The 16,863-nt window shown below is 43.0% G+C and overlaps 1 protein-coding gene across 1 annotated transcript in view; it reads right to left on the bottom strand.

Moving 5' to 3' along the window:
- The window catches only part of LOC132378711 (serine/threonine-protein kinase 31-like), a 151,271-nt gene extending 134,687 nt beyond the window's left edge, over nt 1-16,584 (bottom strand). The window contains exons 1-3 of the mRNA XM_059945812.1: nt 16,516-16,584; nt 7,670-7,721; nt 2,598-2,713 (exon numbers count right to left, since the gene is read on the bottom strand). Coding sequence (XP_059801795.1) covers nt 2,598-2,713; nt 7,670-7,721; nt 16,516-16,584 — 237 coding nt within the window. The remainder of the gene's footprint in view (nt 1-2,597; nt 2,714-7,669; nt 7,722-16,515) is intronic.
- Nucleotides 16,585-16,863: the final 279 nt, after the last annotated feature.

The raw sequence follows: 16,863 nt of genomic DNA, 5'->3' as shown, positions 1-16,863 counted from the left end.
TCTGCCTCAGACCGAACAGTTCCTGTTACACTGTCCACGTTCTTCTGTTTCAGACTGAACAGTTCCTGCTACACAGTCCACGGTCTTCTGCCTCACACCAAACAGTTCCTGTTACATTGTCCATGTTCTTTTGCTTCAGACCAAAGGTAACTCGTGTTGCTGTGCTCAACTCCATCCATGACTAGAGCTACAGCTGAAGGACCATAGAGATGATGATCACCTCACTCAGTCTATCTTCACATTAATGGTTCCAGGATGATGGCTTCTTGTTTGAAAGAGGCAGGATACACAAACAACTCATAAAACTCATGGAAAAAAGTCTCTATGTCGCTGAGACAATAATAGAACATTACAGCATAAAAACAGGCCTTTGGCCCATCTAGTCTGTGCTGAACTATTAAACTGCCAAGTCCCATCCACCTGCACCTGAAGCATAGCCCATCATACCCTCCGATCCTGTACCTATCTGAACTTCACTTAAATGTTGAACTTGAACCCACATCCACCACTTCCACTGGCAGCTCGATCCACACTCTCACCATCATTAGTGAAGAGCTCCCCCCATGTTTCCCTTAAACGTTTCACCTTAACCCATCATCTCAAGTTCTACTTTCATCCAACATGTGACTGAGAACAGCTCCAACACCTTTATCAAGTTTGCTGACGACACCATTGTTTGGGCTGTATCAAAGGGGTTGCTGTCTCAGCAGTCAGGAGGAAGAAAGAAAATGTGGCTGAGTGGTATAACAGCAACCTCTCAATGTCAGCAAGCCCAAGGAACTGACTGTAGACAGGAGAGGGAAACCAGAGGTCTATGAACATAGAACATAGACTGTTACAGGCCCTTCAGCCCACAATATTGTGCTCATCCTATCACCTACTCTAAAGACTGCCTAGAATTTCCCTACCACATAGCCCTCTATTTTTCTAAACTCCACATACCTATCTAAAAGGCTCTTCAAAGACCCTATTATATCCACTTCCACCACTACTGCCAGCAGTGCATTCCACGCGCCCACCACTCTCTGTGTGGAAAACTTAACCCTGACATCCCCTCTGTAGCTATTTCCAAGCACCTTAAAACTATGCCCCCTCGTGTTAGCCATTTCAGCCCTGGGAAAAAGCATCTGGCTATCCACACAATCAATGCCTCTCATCGTCTTATACACAGGTCACCTCTCATCCTCCGCTGCTCCAAGGAGAAAAGGCCAAGATCACTCAGCCCATTCTCATAAGGGATGCTCCCCAATCCAGGCAACATCCTTGTAAATTTCCTCTGCACTCTTTCTATAGTATCTACATCCTTCCTTTAGTGAGGTGACTAGAACACAGTACTCCAAGTGGGGTCTGACCAAGATCTTACATAGCTGTAAGATTACCTCATGGCTCTTGAACTCAGTCCCACAGTTTGACAAACTTCTATAGTGTGTAGTGGAGAGTATATTGACTGACTGCATCCCGGCCTGGCAAGGAAACATCAAAGCTTTTGTACAGAAAATACTACAAAAGGTCATGGATTCGGCTCAGCACATCACAGGTAAAGCCCTCCCAACCACTGAACACATCTACATGAGACACTATCAATAGGAAAGCAGCATCCATCAAAGATCATCTCCACCCAGGCCATGTTCTTTTGTCACTGCTGCCATCAGGTAAAAGGTACAAGAACCTCAGGACTTGCACCACCAGGTTCAAGATCAGTTACTACACCATCAGGCTCCTGATCAAAAGAGGATAACTAGACTCATCTATTGAGATGTTCTCACAACAAATGGTCTCTTTAAGGACTCTATCTTGTTATTTCATGTTCTCATTATTTATTACTATTTATTTATATTTGTACTGTTTGTTTTCTTCTATGCTCTACTCAATCGTTCATCGATCCTGTTTACAGTTACTATTCTATAGATTTGCTGAGCATGCCAGCAGGAAAATGAATCTTAGGGTTGTACGTGATGACATACATACTTTGATAATAAAACTTAGCTTGTACTTTTACTTTGAACCCCAGTGGAAAAGCCTGCTTGCATTTACCCTATCTAAACACTTCAATTTTGCATACCTCTATCAAATCTCACTTCAGTCTTCTACACTACAGGGAATAAAGTGCTAACCTATATTCAATCTTTCCTTATAACTCAGGTCCTCTAGACCTGGCAACATCCTTATAAATTTTCTCTGTAATCTTTCAACTTTATTTACATCTTTCCTGTAGGTAGGTGAATAAAATTACACACGATACTCAAATTAGGCCCCACCAATATTTTATGCAACTTCAACATAACATCCCATCTCCTGTACTCAGTACTCTGATTTATGAAGGCCAATGTGCCAAAAACTTTCTTTATGACACTATGTACTTGTGAAGGAATTCCCTCATTTTTTTTTTTACTATACATCTCAGTGCCCTACCGCTCACTGTGCAAGTCCTACATTAGTTTGCTCTCATATACCTTGTATAATTTATTGTATAAAGTAGAATTTTCAGCTCTATTTACTAGTGGCGTCACAATACTGCAAATGTGCAATTTCTTTAAATAACTGTAAAACAGAAAATAGTATTTTACTCAATACAAGTGCAATTAATTATGCATTACCTGACCCCAGAAAGTAACTGGGTCTTCAATATGACTTCCCACTACATCTTCAACTTTTACTGTGGTTGCGTGAACTCGGCCTTTTCTCCCTGGAGCGACGGAGGATGAGAGGTGACCTGATAGAGATGTATAAGATGTTGAGAGACATTGATCGTATGGATGGTTAGAAGCTTTTTCCCCAGGGCTGAAATGGTTGCCACAAGAGGACACAGATTTGGAGAGTAGGTACTGAGGAGATGTCAGGGTAAGTTTTTCTACTCAGAGTGGTAAGTGCGTGGAATGGACTGCCGTCAACGGCAGTGGAGGTGGATATGATAGGGTCTTTTAAGAGACTTTTGGATAGGTACATGGAGCTTAGAAAAATAGAGGGCTGTAGGTAAGCCTAGTAATTTCTAAGGTAGGGACATGTTCGGCACAACTTTGTGGGCCAAAGGGCCTGTATTGTGCTGTAGGTTTTCTATGGAAGTTAGAAACATAATATATGATTACCATGAAGCAGGTTTTAGATTTTTCCAGATGAAATTAGTATCATATAGCCTCTAACATAAATTAACTCAGTGAACTTTGCTGTTTATGCTGCTCCAGATATCCTCAAGATACAGCGCCGGAATTTGGGGTGCAATTCCCACCACTGCCTCTAAGGAGTTTGCACATTCACTCCAGAAACACAGTCCGAAAATGTCCAGGTCAGGGTTAGTATGTTGTGCCAGAAGCATATTATGTTTTGCAGAAGCACAGCAACACATGTGGGCTGACCTCAGTGTATCCTCAGACTGTGTTGGTCATTGACACAAGCATTGCATTTCACTGCCCATTTCCATGTTTTTGTGACCAATAAAGCAAAGGTTAATCCACTGGAACAGCAAACAATTCAGGTTCTGTATTTGCTTACACTCATCAGGAATGTGCAACTTAACAACGGATTTGAAGGCAAACTTGGGAGACAAAATGAATTATCAGGATGGGAACAGAGCACAGGACGCAGACTAGTAACTAGTTAACTAGTTAACAGGCAGCTGAAATTTAACACTGAGAAATGTTATACACTCAATGGCCACTTCATTATGTGCACCCCTTGCAGCTGCTTGTTAATAAAAATATCTAATCAGCCAATCATGGGGCAGCAACTCAATACATAAAAGCATGCAGACATGGTCAAGAGGTTCAGTTGTTCAGACCAAACACCAGAATGGGGAAGAAATGTGATCAGTGACTTTGACTGTGTAATGATTGTTGGTGCCAAATCAGAGTGGTTTGAGTATCTCAGAAACTGCTGATCTCCTGGGATTTATACACACACCAGACTCTAAAATTAATGGAGAATGGAGAATTTATGTGGGCAAAAACACCCTATTATTGAGAGGTCAGAGGAGAATGGCCAGAATGGTCCATCTCTGAACACGTTGAACCTTGAAGTGGATGGGCTGCAGCAGCAGATGACCACAAACATACACTCAGTGGCCACTTTATTAGATATGGGAGGCACCTAATGAAGTGACCACTGATTATGTTTTAGCCTAAAAGGAATAGGACCATAGAACAATACAGCACTGAAACAGGCCCTTCAGCCCTTCTTGGCTGTGCCAACCCATTTTTCTGCCTAGTCCCACTGACCTGCACCTGGACCACATCCCTCCATACCCTTCTCATCCATGTATCTGTCCAAGTTTTTCGTAACTGTTAAAAGTGAGCCTTTATTTACCACTTCATCTGGCAGCTCATTCCACACTCCCACCACTCTCTGTGTGAAGAAGCCCCCCTCCAACGTTCCTTTAAACTTTTCACCCTTAACCCATGTCCTCTGTTTTTTTTTCTCCCTTAGCCTCAGTGGAAAAAGCCTGCTTACATTCACTCTTTCTATACCCATCATAATTTTATATACCTCTATCAAATCTCCCCTCATTCTTCTATGATCTACAGATGTACAATTCTCTGAGAGGTACAAAGGATGGAGATCTGGCAATTCATACACCTAATTCATTGGAAGTGCAGGCCATGTAGAAAAAAGTAGTTAAAAATTAATCAAACTGGATCCTGACCTTTATGAACAGAGGCAGGGAAGATATGACAGAATTTTATAAATCACTAGTCCTAGCTCTACTGAAACACTTTGTCCAGTTCTGGGAGTGACACAGGAAAGGTGTTCATTTTGGACATTGGGGATACAAACCAAGAAAAGCCATTTTCATTGGCAGAGCAGTCAACAGTTAGAGGGACCAGAATAAAATGGCTAGTAAAAGAACCAGAACTACTTTAGCGAATATCTTTTTCCACAAGTGTTCAGAGTGTGGCAGGCATGGCAAGGTTTGTTGTAAAGGCAGGGTCAAAAGCAGCGTTCAATAAGGATCTGAATTTGGGGCAGCACAGTAGCATAGCGGTTAGCACGACACTTTACAGCACCAGTGACCAGGACTCAACACCTGGCACTGTCTGTAAAGAATTTACATGGTCTCCCCATGACCGCGTGGGTTTCCTCTGGGTGCTCCAGTTAACTCCCACAGCTGGTAGATAAATTGTCCTGTGATTAGGCTGGGGTTAACTCAGGGTTGCTGGGCAGCCTGGCTAGGAGGGCCGGAAGAACCTATTGAGCACAGTACCTCGATAAAAACGGTTATGCCATGACAATGTACAGAGCCTTTATTTAATGTGGCGCCAACTGAGTTACCAATGCCTGACAGCAGCACTATCCGTCTGTGGCTTTAGAATCATGATTTATAATTCAGTTTATTAACTACAAGCACTACTCCTGTGGCCAGTGAGGACAAAGAGCCGCAGTCTCTTCCCTCGCTTCCTGTAGTAACCCAAGGTATATCCCATCTTGTCATGGGGACTTTTTTAACTTAATGATTTTCAAGAGTTCCCACACTGCCTCTTTCTTAATATCAACATGTTACACCGTATCAGCTCATTCTATGCCGACCTTACATTCATCAAGATCCCCTCACTGGTGATACTGAAGCAGAGTCTTCATTAAGAACCTCCACTACTTACTGACCCCACACAAATGTTTCCTCTCATCTCTGATCAGTCCTACCCTCACTCTCATCATCCTTGTGCTCTTCACATGTGTAGAACACCTTGGGGTTTTCCTTATATCCTACTCACTAAGCTCTTCTCATGTTCTCCCCCCACCCAACTTCTAGCTTTCTCAAATCCATTTCCTGGCTGCCTTGTAACTCTCCAGAGCCCGGTCTGATACCTGCTTCCCAAACATCAAGTAAGCTTCTTTCTTCCACTTGACTAGATGCTCCACATCTCTTGTCAACAATGGTTCCTTAACTCTACCACCCTTTCCCTGCCTCAAAAGGACAAACCTATCTAGAACCTCATGCAAGTACCTCCACATTTCCATTATATATTTCCCTGAGAACATCTGTTCCCAAGTTCAAATTTAGGAAGATGATGCCTACAGCTGCAGTACTAGCGTAGTGTCACTGAGGTGGACATTGCAAAGTGCGTTTCTTCACATTCCTCTTGCATGGAACTTGTACTACATGGCAAATCAATGGATGCATCAAGGGCAAGAACCTGAAAATCTGACATTTTGTTCTCTACTAAATTAATAAACTGTTGCAACACACACAAAATGCTGTTGGAACGCAGCAGGCCAGGCAGCATCAGGACTAGACGAAGGGTCTCGGCCCAAAACGTCAAGAGCGCTTCTCCTTATAGATGCTGCCTGGCTTGCTGCATTCCACCAGCATTTTGTGTGTGTTGCTTGAATTTCCAGCATCTGCAGATTTCCTCGTGTTTGCTTAATAAACTGCTGTTGGTTTATTCTTAAAACTTTTGATCACAGAATAAATTAAGTTTGATCACAAAGCAGACAGTGTTGGAAAACCATTGAGAAACAGAAGAAGCAGGAAAGATCACCAAACAGGAGCCACAGCCACATATCACCGTCCTGCAAGTATGAATTACTGGAATATAGAGCCAACAGCTCAGCATGGGAAATAAGCTCAGAAATTTTATTAGCTTTTAATAGCTGAGATAAAACCAATGTAGACAGTGAGCCAGTCATCCTGTGTTCTATGCTCTGCCAATGACAATCTCACCTTATTTGACAAATAACCACCATGCCACCTGATTTTCCATTATCCTAATAGACAAGAATTTAACAATTTTAAATCAAAAGCTAAAGCCAACCTTTCATGATTTTCTTTGTTCAATAGTGTTTACAATCTGGTTATGATAAATAAAAAATAGTCAAGTTGACATGAGACACATGTATTGTCCGCATTTTCCAAGCCAGGCATATCAATGGGCTAATTCTGAAATCAACTTCTAAAACACAAGTGCTATTCCACAATTCACAACTCAAGCAGAAGGCCCCTTTAAAACATCAGTGTTAAATGTGTCACTTCATTTCTGATATAACATTATATCATTTAGTATCCAAACCGTGAAAGGTGACTTTTCCACACTTCCCTATAGCTCTTTATTTCTCCAAAACATGTAGGTCAGGGGTCAAAGATGAGGCTGACTTTATTTTCATTAATTTTTTTTTAAAGTTTAAAGATACTTCCAGCTCTTTGAGCCCAGCAACCTCCCTATTTAATCCTAGGCTAATCAATGAGTAATTAACCTACTAATCAGTAGGTTTTTGGACTGTGGGAGGAAACCAGAGCACCCGGAAAAAACGTGGTCACGTGGTGGTTGTACAAACTCCTTACAGATGGCACTAGAATTGAACTCCAAACTCTGACGCCACAAGCTTAATAGTGTCACACTAAGTGCCTCATATGGTCCTCTTCTTTCCAGCACCAGGACAATATTTCTGCTGGACCTGACATAATTATTTAATTATTGAGATGCAGCATGGAATAGGCCCTTCTGGCCTTTCGAGTTGAGTTGTCCAGCAACCAGATTTAACCCTAGCCTAACCATGAGATAATTTACAATGACCAATTAATCAGTGTGTCACTGGACTGAGAGATGAAACCCACGTGGTCACAGGATGAATGTACAAACTCCTTAAAGACAGTGATAGGAACGCACATGTCGAACTTATTACCACTCCTTTGGAAACATTAATAACGTAACACTGGCAGCATCAACCACAAGCTACACACCTCGTCTTTCAGAAACATCCGTTTGCCTTCCATCACCCATCTCCAGAATTTGCTGTCAGGGAAAAAATGCAGGGAAGTTATTACAGACCTGAGGTTGGAAATGTATGCATGCACACATCTGTGTCTGTAGAGGAAAGGGGCTTGTTTTGCTGCTGTTGTTTTGTTGTGTTCTGTGTTGTTTTACTGAGCATACCATCTACGCTGGCACTGGAATGTGTGGCAGTACTTGCAAGCTGCCCCCAGCATATCCTTGGGTGTGTTGGTTGTTAACACAAAAGACACACTCCATTGTACGTTTTGATGTACATGCAATCAATAAATGTGAATAACCTGTAGAAGCATGAAGACATTCGACACGAATTATCCCACTCATCGAATGGCTACAATGATGTAGTCCCGCTAATCGAACAGTTATAATGACGCAGTCCCACCAATTGAACAGCTACAACATTGTCAGTGGGCATGATGTATAATGTAACAATCCAAACACTTTCCATATTTCTTTATGATAGAGGAGGTCATTCAGCCTGCATGGTCTAACACCTTGCCCTACCAGTCTTCCCATTTCATCCATTAAATGTAACACTGTGCCACCCCGACTGCTTCCTTCTCCTGTACCTAACCAGGTACAAGCTCACTGCATCTCAAGACCAAGAACCTTGCTCTATACATCAGTAAAGAGAATATTAAAAGGCAATCTTATGAGAATAAAAGCCGCAGTTTCATTCTGAATTCTTCATGATTCTTTCCAATGATGTGAAGCAAATACTGATTTACTGCAATGCAGAAGTTGGCAAATTACCACAGGTCCTGCGCAGCTTACAGCTGACCTGTATACATTCCGTACGTATGGAGGGCACATGGGAGATCAGTGGGAAGAACGAGTCCGCTTCTGCCATGTGGGAACTTGGGTCACACCAAGGTCTAAATGGTTGAGTTAAACAAACTGCATTAATACACTTTGCCCTTGGTTGTCCTATGTTTTAGAGCACAAGACCACAGGACCACAAGACATAGGTTCAGAAGTAGGTCATTCAGCGCGTCAAGTTTTATTCAGATACATTGTCAGGTAGCCACAATTCCAACAGTTCTCAGGAATGGAACCCTGCTGTAACTTGGGGAGTACCTGTATGCAATGACATTACATTTTAAACCTAACATTATCAAAAGAAAATTGCATCTTAAACATTTGTTAAATTTATCCAGAGCTTTTTCATACACTCACAGGATATAATGAACTAACATGTAAATTTGAAAATTGGAAGTCCTAGATTGAGTGGATGTTGCAAGGATGTTTCCATTAGTGGGAAGTCTTGGACCAGAGAGTACAGCCTCAGAATTGAAGGATGCTGCTTTGGAACAGAGATGAGGAACTTCTTTAGCCAGAGGTAGTGCATCGGTGGAATTTGTTGCCACAGAAGGCTGCAAAGGTCAAGTCATTGGGTGTATTTAAAGCTGAAGTTGCTAGGTTCTTGATTAGTCAGGGTATTAATAGTTACAGGGAGAAAGCAGGAGAATGGGGTTGAGAAGCATAATTAATCAGCCATGATGGAATGCAGGAGCAGGCTCAATGGGCCAAATAGCCTGATTCTGCTCATATCTTATGGCCTTACAGAATTAAAAATCAGGTTTATTATCACAAGCATGAGTTGTGAAATTTGTGAACTTAGCAGCAAATAATACAATGCAATATATGATAAACGTAGAAAGTAAATCAATTACAGTAAATGTATATAAAATAATGTATATCACTTTTCTGAGGCACCACTCCTTGAAGATGTCTTGAATACTATGGAGGCTAATACCCAAAATGGAGCCGACTAATTTTATAACCATAAAACAACTACAGCACGGAAACAGGCCATCTCGCCCCTTCTAGTCCATGCTGAACGCTTACTCTCACCTAGTCCCACCTAACTGCACTCAGCCCATAACCCTCCATTCCTTTCCTGTCCATATACCTATCCAGCAAAGATGAGGAAATCTGCAGATGCTGGAAATTCAGACAACACACACAAAATGTTGGTGGAACACAGCAGCCCAGGCAGCATCTATAGGAAGAAGCACTGTCGACGTTTCGGGCCGAGACCCTTCGCCAGGACTAACTGAAAGGAGAGATACTAGGAGATTTGAAAGTAGTGGTGGGGGGGGGAATGCGAAATGATAGAAGACCGGAGGGGATGGGATGAAGCTAAGAGCTGAAAAGGTGATTGGTGAAAGTGATACAGAGCTGGAGAAGGGAAAGGATCATGGGACAGGAGGCCTCAGGAGAAAGAGGGGGTGGGGGAGCACCAGAGGGAGATGGAGAACAGGCAGAGTGATGGGCAGAGAGAGAGAAAAAAAAACAAATATGTCAGGGATGGGGTAAGAAGGGGAGGAGGGGCATTAACGGAAGTTAGAGAAGTCAATATTCATGCCTTCAGATTGGAGGCTGCCCAGCCGGTATGTAAGGTGATGTTCCTCCAATCTGAGTGTGGATTCATCTTGACAGTAGAGGAGGCCATGGATAGACATATCAGAATGGGAATGGGACGTGAAATTAAAATGTGTGGCCACTGGGAGATCCTGCTTTCTCTGGTGGACCGAGAGTAGGTGTTCAGTGAAACGGTCTCGCAGTCTGCGTCAGGTCTGACCAATATATAAAAGGCCACACTGGGAGCACCGAACACAGTATACCACACCAGCCAACTCACAAGTGAAGTGTTGCCTCACCTGGAAGGACTGTCTGGGGCCCTGAATGGTGATGAGGGAGGAAGTGTAAGGGCAGGTGTAGCACTTGTTCTGCTTACAAGGATAAGTGCCAGGAGGGAGATCAGTGGGAAGGGATGGGGGGGGACGAGTGGACAAGGGAGTCACGTAGGGAGCAATCCCTGCAGAAAGCAGAAAGTGGGGGGGGGGGAAGATGTGCTTGGTAGTGGGATCCCGATGGAGGTGGTGGAAGTTACGGAGAATTATACGTTGGAGCTGGAGGTCCCTTCCCACTGATCTCCCTCCTGGCACTTATCCTTGTAAGTGGAACAAGTGCTACACCTGCCCTTACACTTCCTCCCACACCATCATTCAGGGCCCCAGACAGTCCTTCCAGGTGAAGCGACACTTCACCTGTGAGTCGGCTGGTGCGGTATACTGTGTCCGGTGCTCCTGGTGTGGCCTTTTATATATTGGTGGGACCCGATGCAGACTGGGAGACCGTTTCGCTGAACACCTACGCTCGGTCCACCAGAGAAAGCAGGATCTCCCAGTGGCCACACATTTTAATTCCATGTCCCATTCCCATTCTGATGTGTCTATCCATGGCTTCCTCTACTGTCAAGATGAATCCACACTCAGGTTGGAGGTACAACACCTTACATACCGGCTGGATAGCCTCCAACCTGAAGGTATGAACATTGACTTCTCTAACTTCCGTTAATGCCCCTCCTCCCCTTCTTACCCCATCCCTGACATATTTGTTTTTTTTTTCTCTCTCTCTGCCCATCACTCTGCCTGTTCTCATCTCCCTCTGGTGCTCCCCCCTCCCCCTTTCTTTCTCCCGAGGCCTCCTGTCCCATGATCCTTTCCCTTCTCCGGCTCTGTACTACTTTCACCAATCACCTTTCCAGCTCTTAGCTTCATCCCATCCCCTCCAGTCTTCTCCTATCATTTCGCATTTCCCCCTCCCCCACTACTTTCAAATCTCTTGGTATCTCTCCTTTCAGTTAGTCCTGACAAAGGGTCTCGGCCTGAAACGTCGACAGTGCTTCTTCCTATAGATGCTGCCTGGCCTGCTGTGTTACACCAGCATTTTGTGTGTTTTGTTCATATACCTATCCAATCTTTTCTTTTAATGACAATAGCGAACCTGCCTCTACCACTTCTACTGGAAGCTCGATCCACACAGCTACCACTCTCTGAGTAAAGTTCCTCCTCGTGTTACCCCTAAACTTTTGCCCCCAACTCTCAACTCATGTCCTCTTGTTTGAATCTCCCCTACTCTCAATGGAAAAAGCCTATCCACGTCAACTCTATCTATCCCCCTCATAATTTTAAATACCTCTATCAAGTCACCCCTCAACCTTCTATGCTCCAAAGAATAACTTGTTCAACCTTTCTCTGTAACTTAGGTGCTGAAACCCAGGTAGTATCCTAGTAAATCTCCTCTGTACTTTATTTTGTTCACATCTTTCCTATAATTCGATGACCAGAACTGTACACAATACTCCAAATTTGGTCTCACCAATGCCTTGTACAATTTTAACATTACATCCCAACTCCTATACTCAATGCTCTGATTTATAAAGGCCAGCATACCAAAAGCTTTCTTCACCACCCTATCCACATGAGATTCCACCTTCAGGGAACTATGCTCAGTTCAGTTCAGTCTATTGTCATTTAGAAACCACAAATGCAATGCAGTTAAAAAATGAGACAACATTCCTCCAGAATGATATCATGAAAGCGCATGACAAAACAGACTACACCAGAAAATCCGCATAACGTTTGGTAATCCCCAAATCCAGAGTCTGGAGAGGCTGCTGCATATTAATATCGCACTACCATCTTAGCGTGTTCCCTGGAAAGGAGCTCCAAACCCACCAGACAAATCAAGACTACCCAGACACACCAAGTCAGGAGACCAACTCTACCACCCAACAAACTAAAAACTAAAGCTACAAGACCTACACAAAACCACATAATTACATATAGTTATAGTTAACATATAGTTACAACAGTGCAGACAATACCATAATTGATTAAAAAAAAGACCATGGGCACAGTAAAAATAGTCCAAAGATATTAAAAGACTATAAGTTCAAAAGAAACCACCACAGTTTCCACAAGTCCTCAGGGTCCCAATAGACTCATCATCCCACACAGGTGGCAGAAGGGAATATGGACTTCTAAAGCGCTGCTGGACTCAGCACACTCGTAGACGCAGCACACAATGAAAGCTCCATCGGACCCAGCCTCGCAGACGCAGCACACAGCAAAAGCGCCCCAACTGCAGCGGACTTCGAGTCCGTCGAACCTCCAAGCTTCCCCTCTGGCACAGCCTCTCTGAGCACCATCCTCTGCCAAGTGCACTACGACACCCCCACCAACGGCAACTTGACTCCGAAGACTGGGGGCCTGTTCTTCTCAGCAGAGACCCGGACCTCACAACAGCAGCAGCAACGAAGGCCTTCCTGGAGATTTCCAGATCCATTATTCCTAGATCACTCCGTTCTACTGCATTCCTCAATGCCCTACCATTTACCATGTATGTCCTATTTTGATTATTCCTACCAAAATGTAGCACCTCACACTTATCAGCATTAAACTCCATCTGCCATCTTTCAGCCCACTCTTCTAACTGGCCTAAATCTCTCTGCAAGCTTTGAAAACCTACTTCATTATCCACAATGCCACCTATCTTCATATCATCTGCATATTTACTAATCCAATTTACCACCCCATCATCCAGATCATTAATGTATATGACAAACAACATTGGACCCAGTACAGATCCCTGAGGCACACCACTAGTCGCCGGCCTCCAACCTGACAAACAGTTATCCACCACTACTCTCTGGCATCTCCCATCCAGCCACTGTTGAATCCATTTTACTACTTCAATATTAATACCTAACGATTGAACCTTCCGTGCGGAACCTTGTCAAAGGCCTTACTGAAGTCCATATAGACAATATCCACTGCTTTACTCTTGTCAACTTTCCTCGTAACCTCTTCAAAAAATTCAATAAGATTTGTCAAACATGACCTTCCACGCACAAATCCATGTTGACTGTTCCTAATCAGACTCTGTCTGTCCAGATAATTATATATACCATCTCTAAGAATACTTTCCATTAATTTACCCACCACTGATGTCAAAATTACAGGCTGATAATTGCTAGGTTTACTCTTAGAACCCTTTTTAAACAATGGAACCACATGAGCAATATGCCAATCCTCCAGCACCATCCCCATCTCTAATGACATTTGAAATATTTCTGTCAGAGCCCCTGCTATTTCTACACTAACTTCCCTCAAGGTCCTATGAAATATCCTGTCAGGACCCAGAGATTTATCCACTTTTGTGTTCTTTAAAAGTGCCAGTACTTCCTCTTCTTTAATCATCAGTTTCTATTACTACCCTACTTGCTTCCTTTACCTTACACAATTCAATATCCTTCTCCTTAGTGAATACCAAAGAAATTGTTCAAAATCTCCCCCATCTCTTTTGACTCCACACATAGCTGTCCACTCTGATTCTCTATTTTATCCCTATCCTTTTGCTATTAATATAACTGTAGAAACCCTTTGGATTTATTTTCACCTTACTTGCCAAAGCAACCTCATATCTTCTTTTAGCTTTTCTAATTTCTTTCTTAAGATTCTTTTTACATTCTTTTACGATTTTACAACTTTCTGTAGCTTCTTTCAGTCCCACTCCCCCTCCAATACCAAACAATGATACAGCCTGTCAGAATGCTCCCTCTGCTTCATCTCGGGAAGTTTTGAGTTTTTTTGGATGACAAACCAAATCTCTTCAAACTTCTCATGAAATATAGCCACTGTCTTGCCTTCTTCATAGTCACATCAATATGTTGGATCCTCAGAGATCTTGACACCCAAGAACTTGAAACTGTTCACTCTCTTCACTTCTGATCCCTCATCTTACCCTCCTGAAGTCCACAATCAGCTTTCGTCTTACTGATTTTGAGTGCAAGATTGTTGCAGCAACACTACTCAACCAGCTAGTATATCTTGCTCCTGCATGCCGTCTCATGTCCATCTATGATTACACCATCAATGGTTTAATCAGCAAATGTACAGATTTCCTTTGAGCTATACTTAGCCACACAGTCATGTGTATAGAGGGAGTAGAGCAGTGGGCTAAGCACACACCCCAGGTGCACCAGCATTGCTATATCTGTATCACAAAGGAATAAAGGGAATTACAGAGGCATGAGAGAGGAGTTTTCCCAGGTGGATTGGAGGATACTGGCAGGGATGTCGGCAGAGCAGTGATGGCTGAAGTTTCTCGAAATAGCTCACAAGGCGTAGATATGCCCCATAGAAAGTTCTCAAATGGCAGGGGTAGGCAACCATGGCTGACAAAGGAAGTTAAGGACTGCATAAAAGCCAAGGAAAGCAGTAAAAATTAGTGGGAAGTTGTTGATTAGGAAGATTTTAAAATCCAATAAAAGGCAACTAAAAAAGCTACAAGGGAAAAGATTAAATATGAGGGCAGACTAGCCAATTATATAAAGCAGGGTACCAAAAGTTATTTTTCAGTTTTTTTTTAATAGAGTAAAAGGGAGGTGAGAGTTGATATTGGACCACTGGAAAATGATGCTGGTGAGGAAGTAATGGAGGACAAAGAAATGGCAGATGAACTTAATGGGTACTTGGCATCTGTCTTCAAAGTGGAAGACACTAGCAGTGTACCAGAGGTCTGTGAGTGTCAGGGAATAGGAATGAGTGCCATTGCTATTGCAAAGGAAAAAGTGCTAGGTAAAATGAAGGATCTTAAGGTGGATAAGTGACCTGGGCCAGATGGACTACATTCCAGAGTCCTGAGAGAGGTTGCTGAAGAGATAACAGATGCATTGGTCATGATCTTTTAAGAATCACTTGATCCTAGCATGGTCCCAGAGGACTGTAAGATTGCAAACGTCACTCCACTCTTTAAGAAGGGAGGTAGGCAAAAGAAAGCAAATTATCTTTTCTTTTTACAGTATTTTTATTCAGAATTTAAAAAAAAACAAGATTTACAGAGTGCAACATCTACATCTCAACATAACTTGGGTACATTCACATATTGTAATAAAATTGATCAATTGTTATAGCATAACACATAAAGGTATACCACCCTGTAATCAAAAATTAGTCCTGACAAAGGGTCGTGGCCCGAAACGTTGACAGCGCTTCTCCCTATAGATGCTGCCTGGCCTGCTGTGTTCCACCAGCATTTTGTGTGTGTTGTTGTTTGAATTTTCAGCATCTGCAGATTTCCTCGTGTTTGCTCTTTAAATACAATGTTGGCATTTTTTCAAGGAGAATAGAATATAAAAGCAAAGAGATAATGCTGAGCCTTTACAGGACACTAGTCAGGCCATACTTGGGAGTATTGTCAACAGTTTTGAGCTACGTATCTCAGAAAGAATGTGTTTCATTGTAGAGTCCAGAGGAGGTTCAGGAGGATGATTCCAGGAATGAAGGGTTTAACATATGAGGACAGGTTGGCAGCTTTGGGCCTGTACTCACTGGAATTTAGAAGAATGCGGTGGGATCCCATTTAAACAATTGAATGTTGAAAGGACTGGTCAGGGTGGATGTAGAGAAGATGTTTCCTATGGTGGGGGTATCCAGAACTAGAGGACACAGTCTCAAGATTGAGGGATGACCCTTTAGAACAGAGGTAAGAGAGTAGTAAATCTATGGGATGCTCTGCCATAAGTCTGTGCTTATACTTAAGGTGGAAGTTGATTACTTCCTGATTGGTCAGGGTATCAAAGGGTATGGTGAGGTGAGAGGGCAGGTTAATGGGCCTGAATAGGATCTGGATCAACCATGATGGAATGGCAGAATAGACTTTATGGGTTGAATGGCCTAATTCTGCTCCTATGTCTTACGGTCAGCAAGGAGGAGACATTATCACCAAGCCATAGGAAGTCAAGGATTCAGTTGCAGAGGGAGGTACAGAAGACCAGGTTCTGTAGCTTATCAACCAGGAATGGGAGTGCTGGTTAAACACTGAGCTATAGTCAATGAACATACTGTAGTGCTGACATACTGCAGGTGTTGGTATTGTATAGTAGCAGATCTGAATCACTCCCACCACCAAGCACAACTTTCCCTCCCCACCCCCAAATTTCTACTTTCTGCAGGCCATCCATTTTAAATTCCACTGCCGTGATGCGGCCATAATTCGGTTGCAGGAACAACATCTTATATTGTTTGGGTAGCCTCCAACCGGATGTCATGAACATCGATTTCTCAAACTTCCAAAAATGCCTCCCACCCTTTCCCATCCCCTTTTCCCTCTTTCACCTCATCTCTGTGCCCACCCATCACCTCACTCTAGTGCTCCTCCCCCCTTTTTCTTTCTTCCATGGCCTTCTGTCTCTTTCACCAACTTCCCAGCTCTTTGTTTCATCCCTCCTCCTCCAGGTTTCACCTATCACCTGATGTTTCTCTCCCCTCACCACCTTTTAAATCTACTCCTC

This window comes from Hypanus sabinus, chromosome 20, assembly GCF_030144855.1.
Source record: "Hypanus sabinus isolate sHypSab1 chromosome 20, sHypSab1.hap1, whole genome shotgun sequence".
In the NCBI taxonomy this organism is placed as follows: Eukaryota; Metazoa; Chordata; class Chondrichthyes; order Myliobatiformes; family Dasyatidae; genus Hypanus; species Hypanus sabinus.
This window is presented reverse-complemented; position numbering and strand designations above follow the sequence as displayed.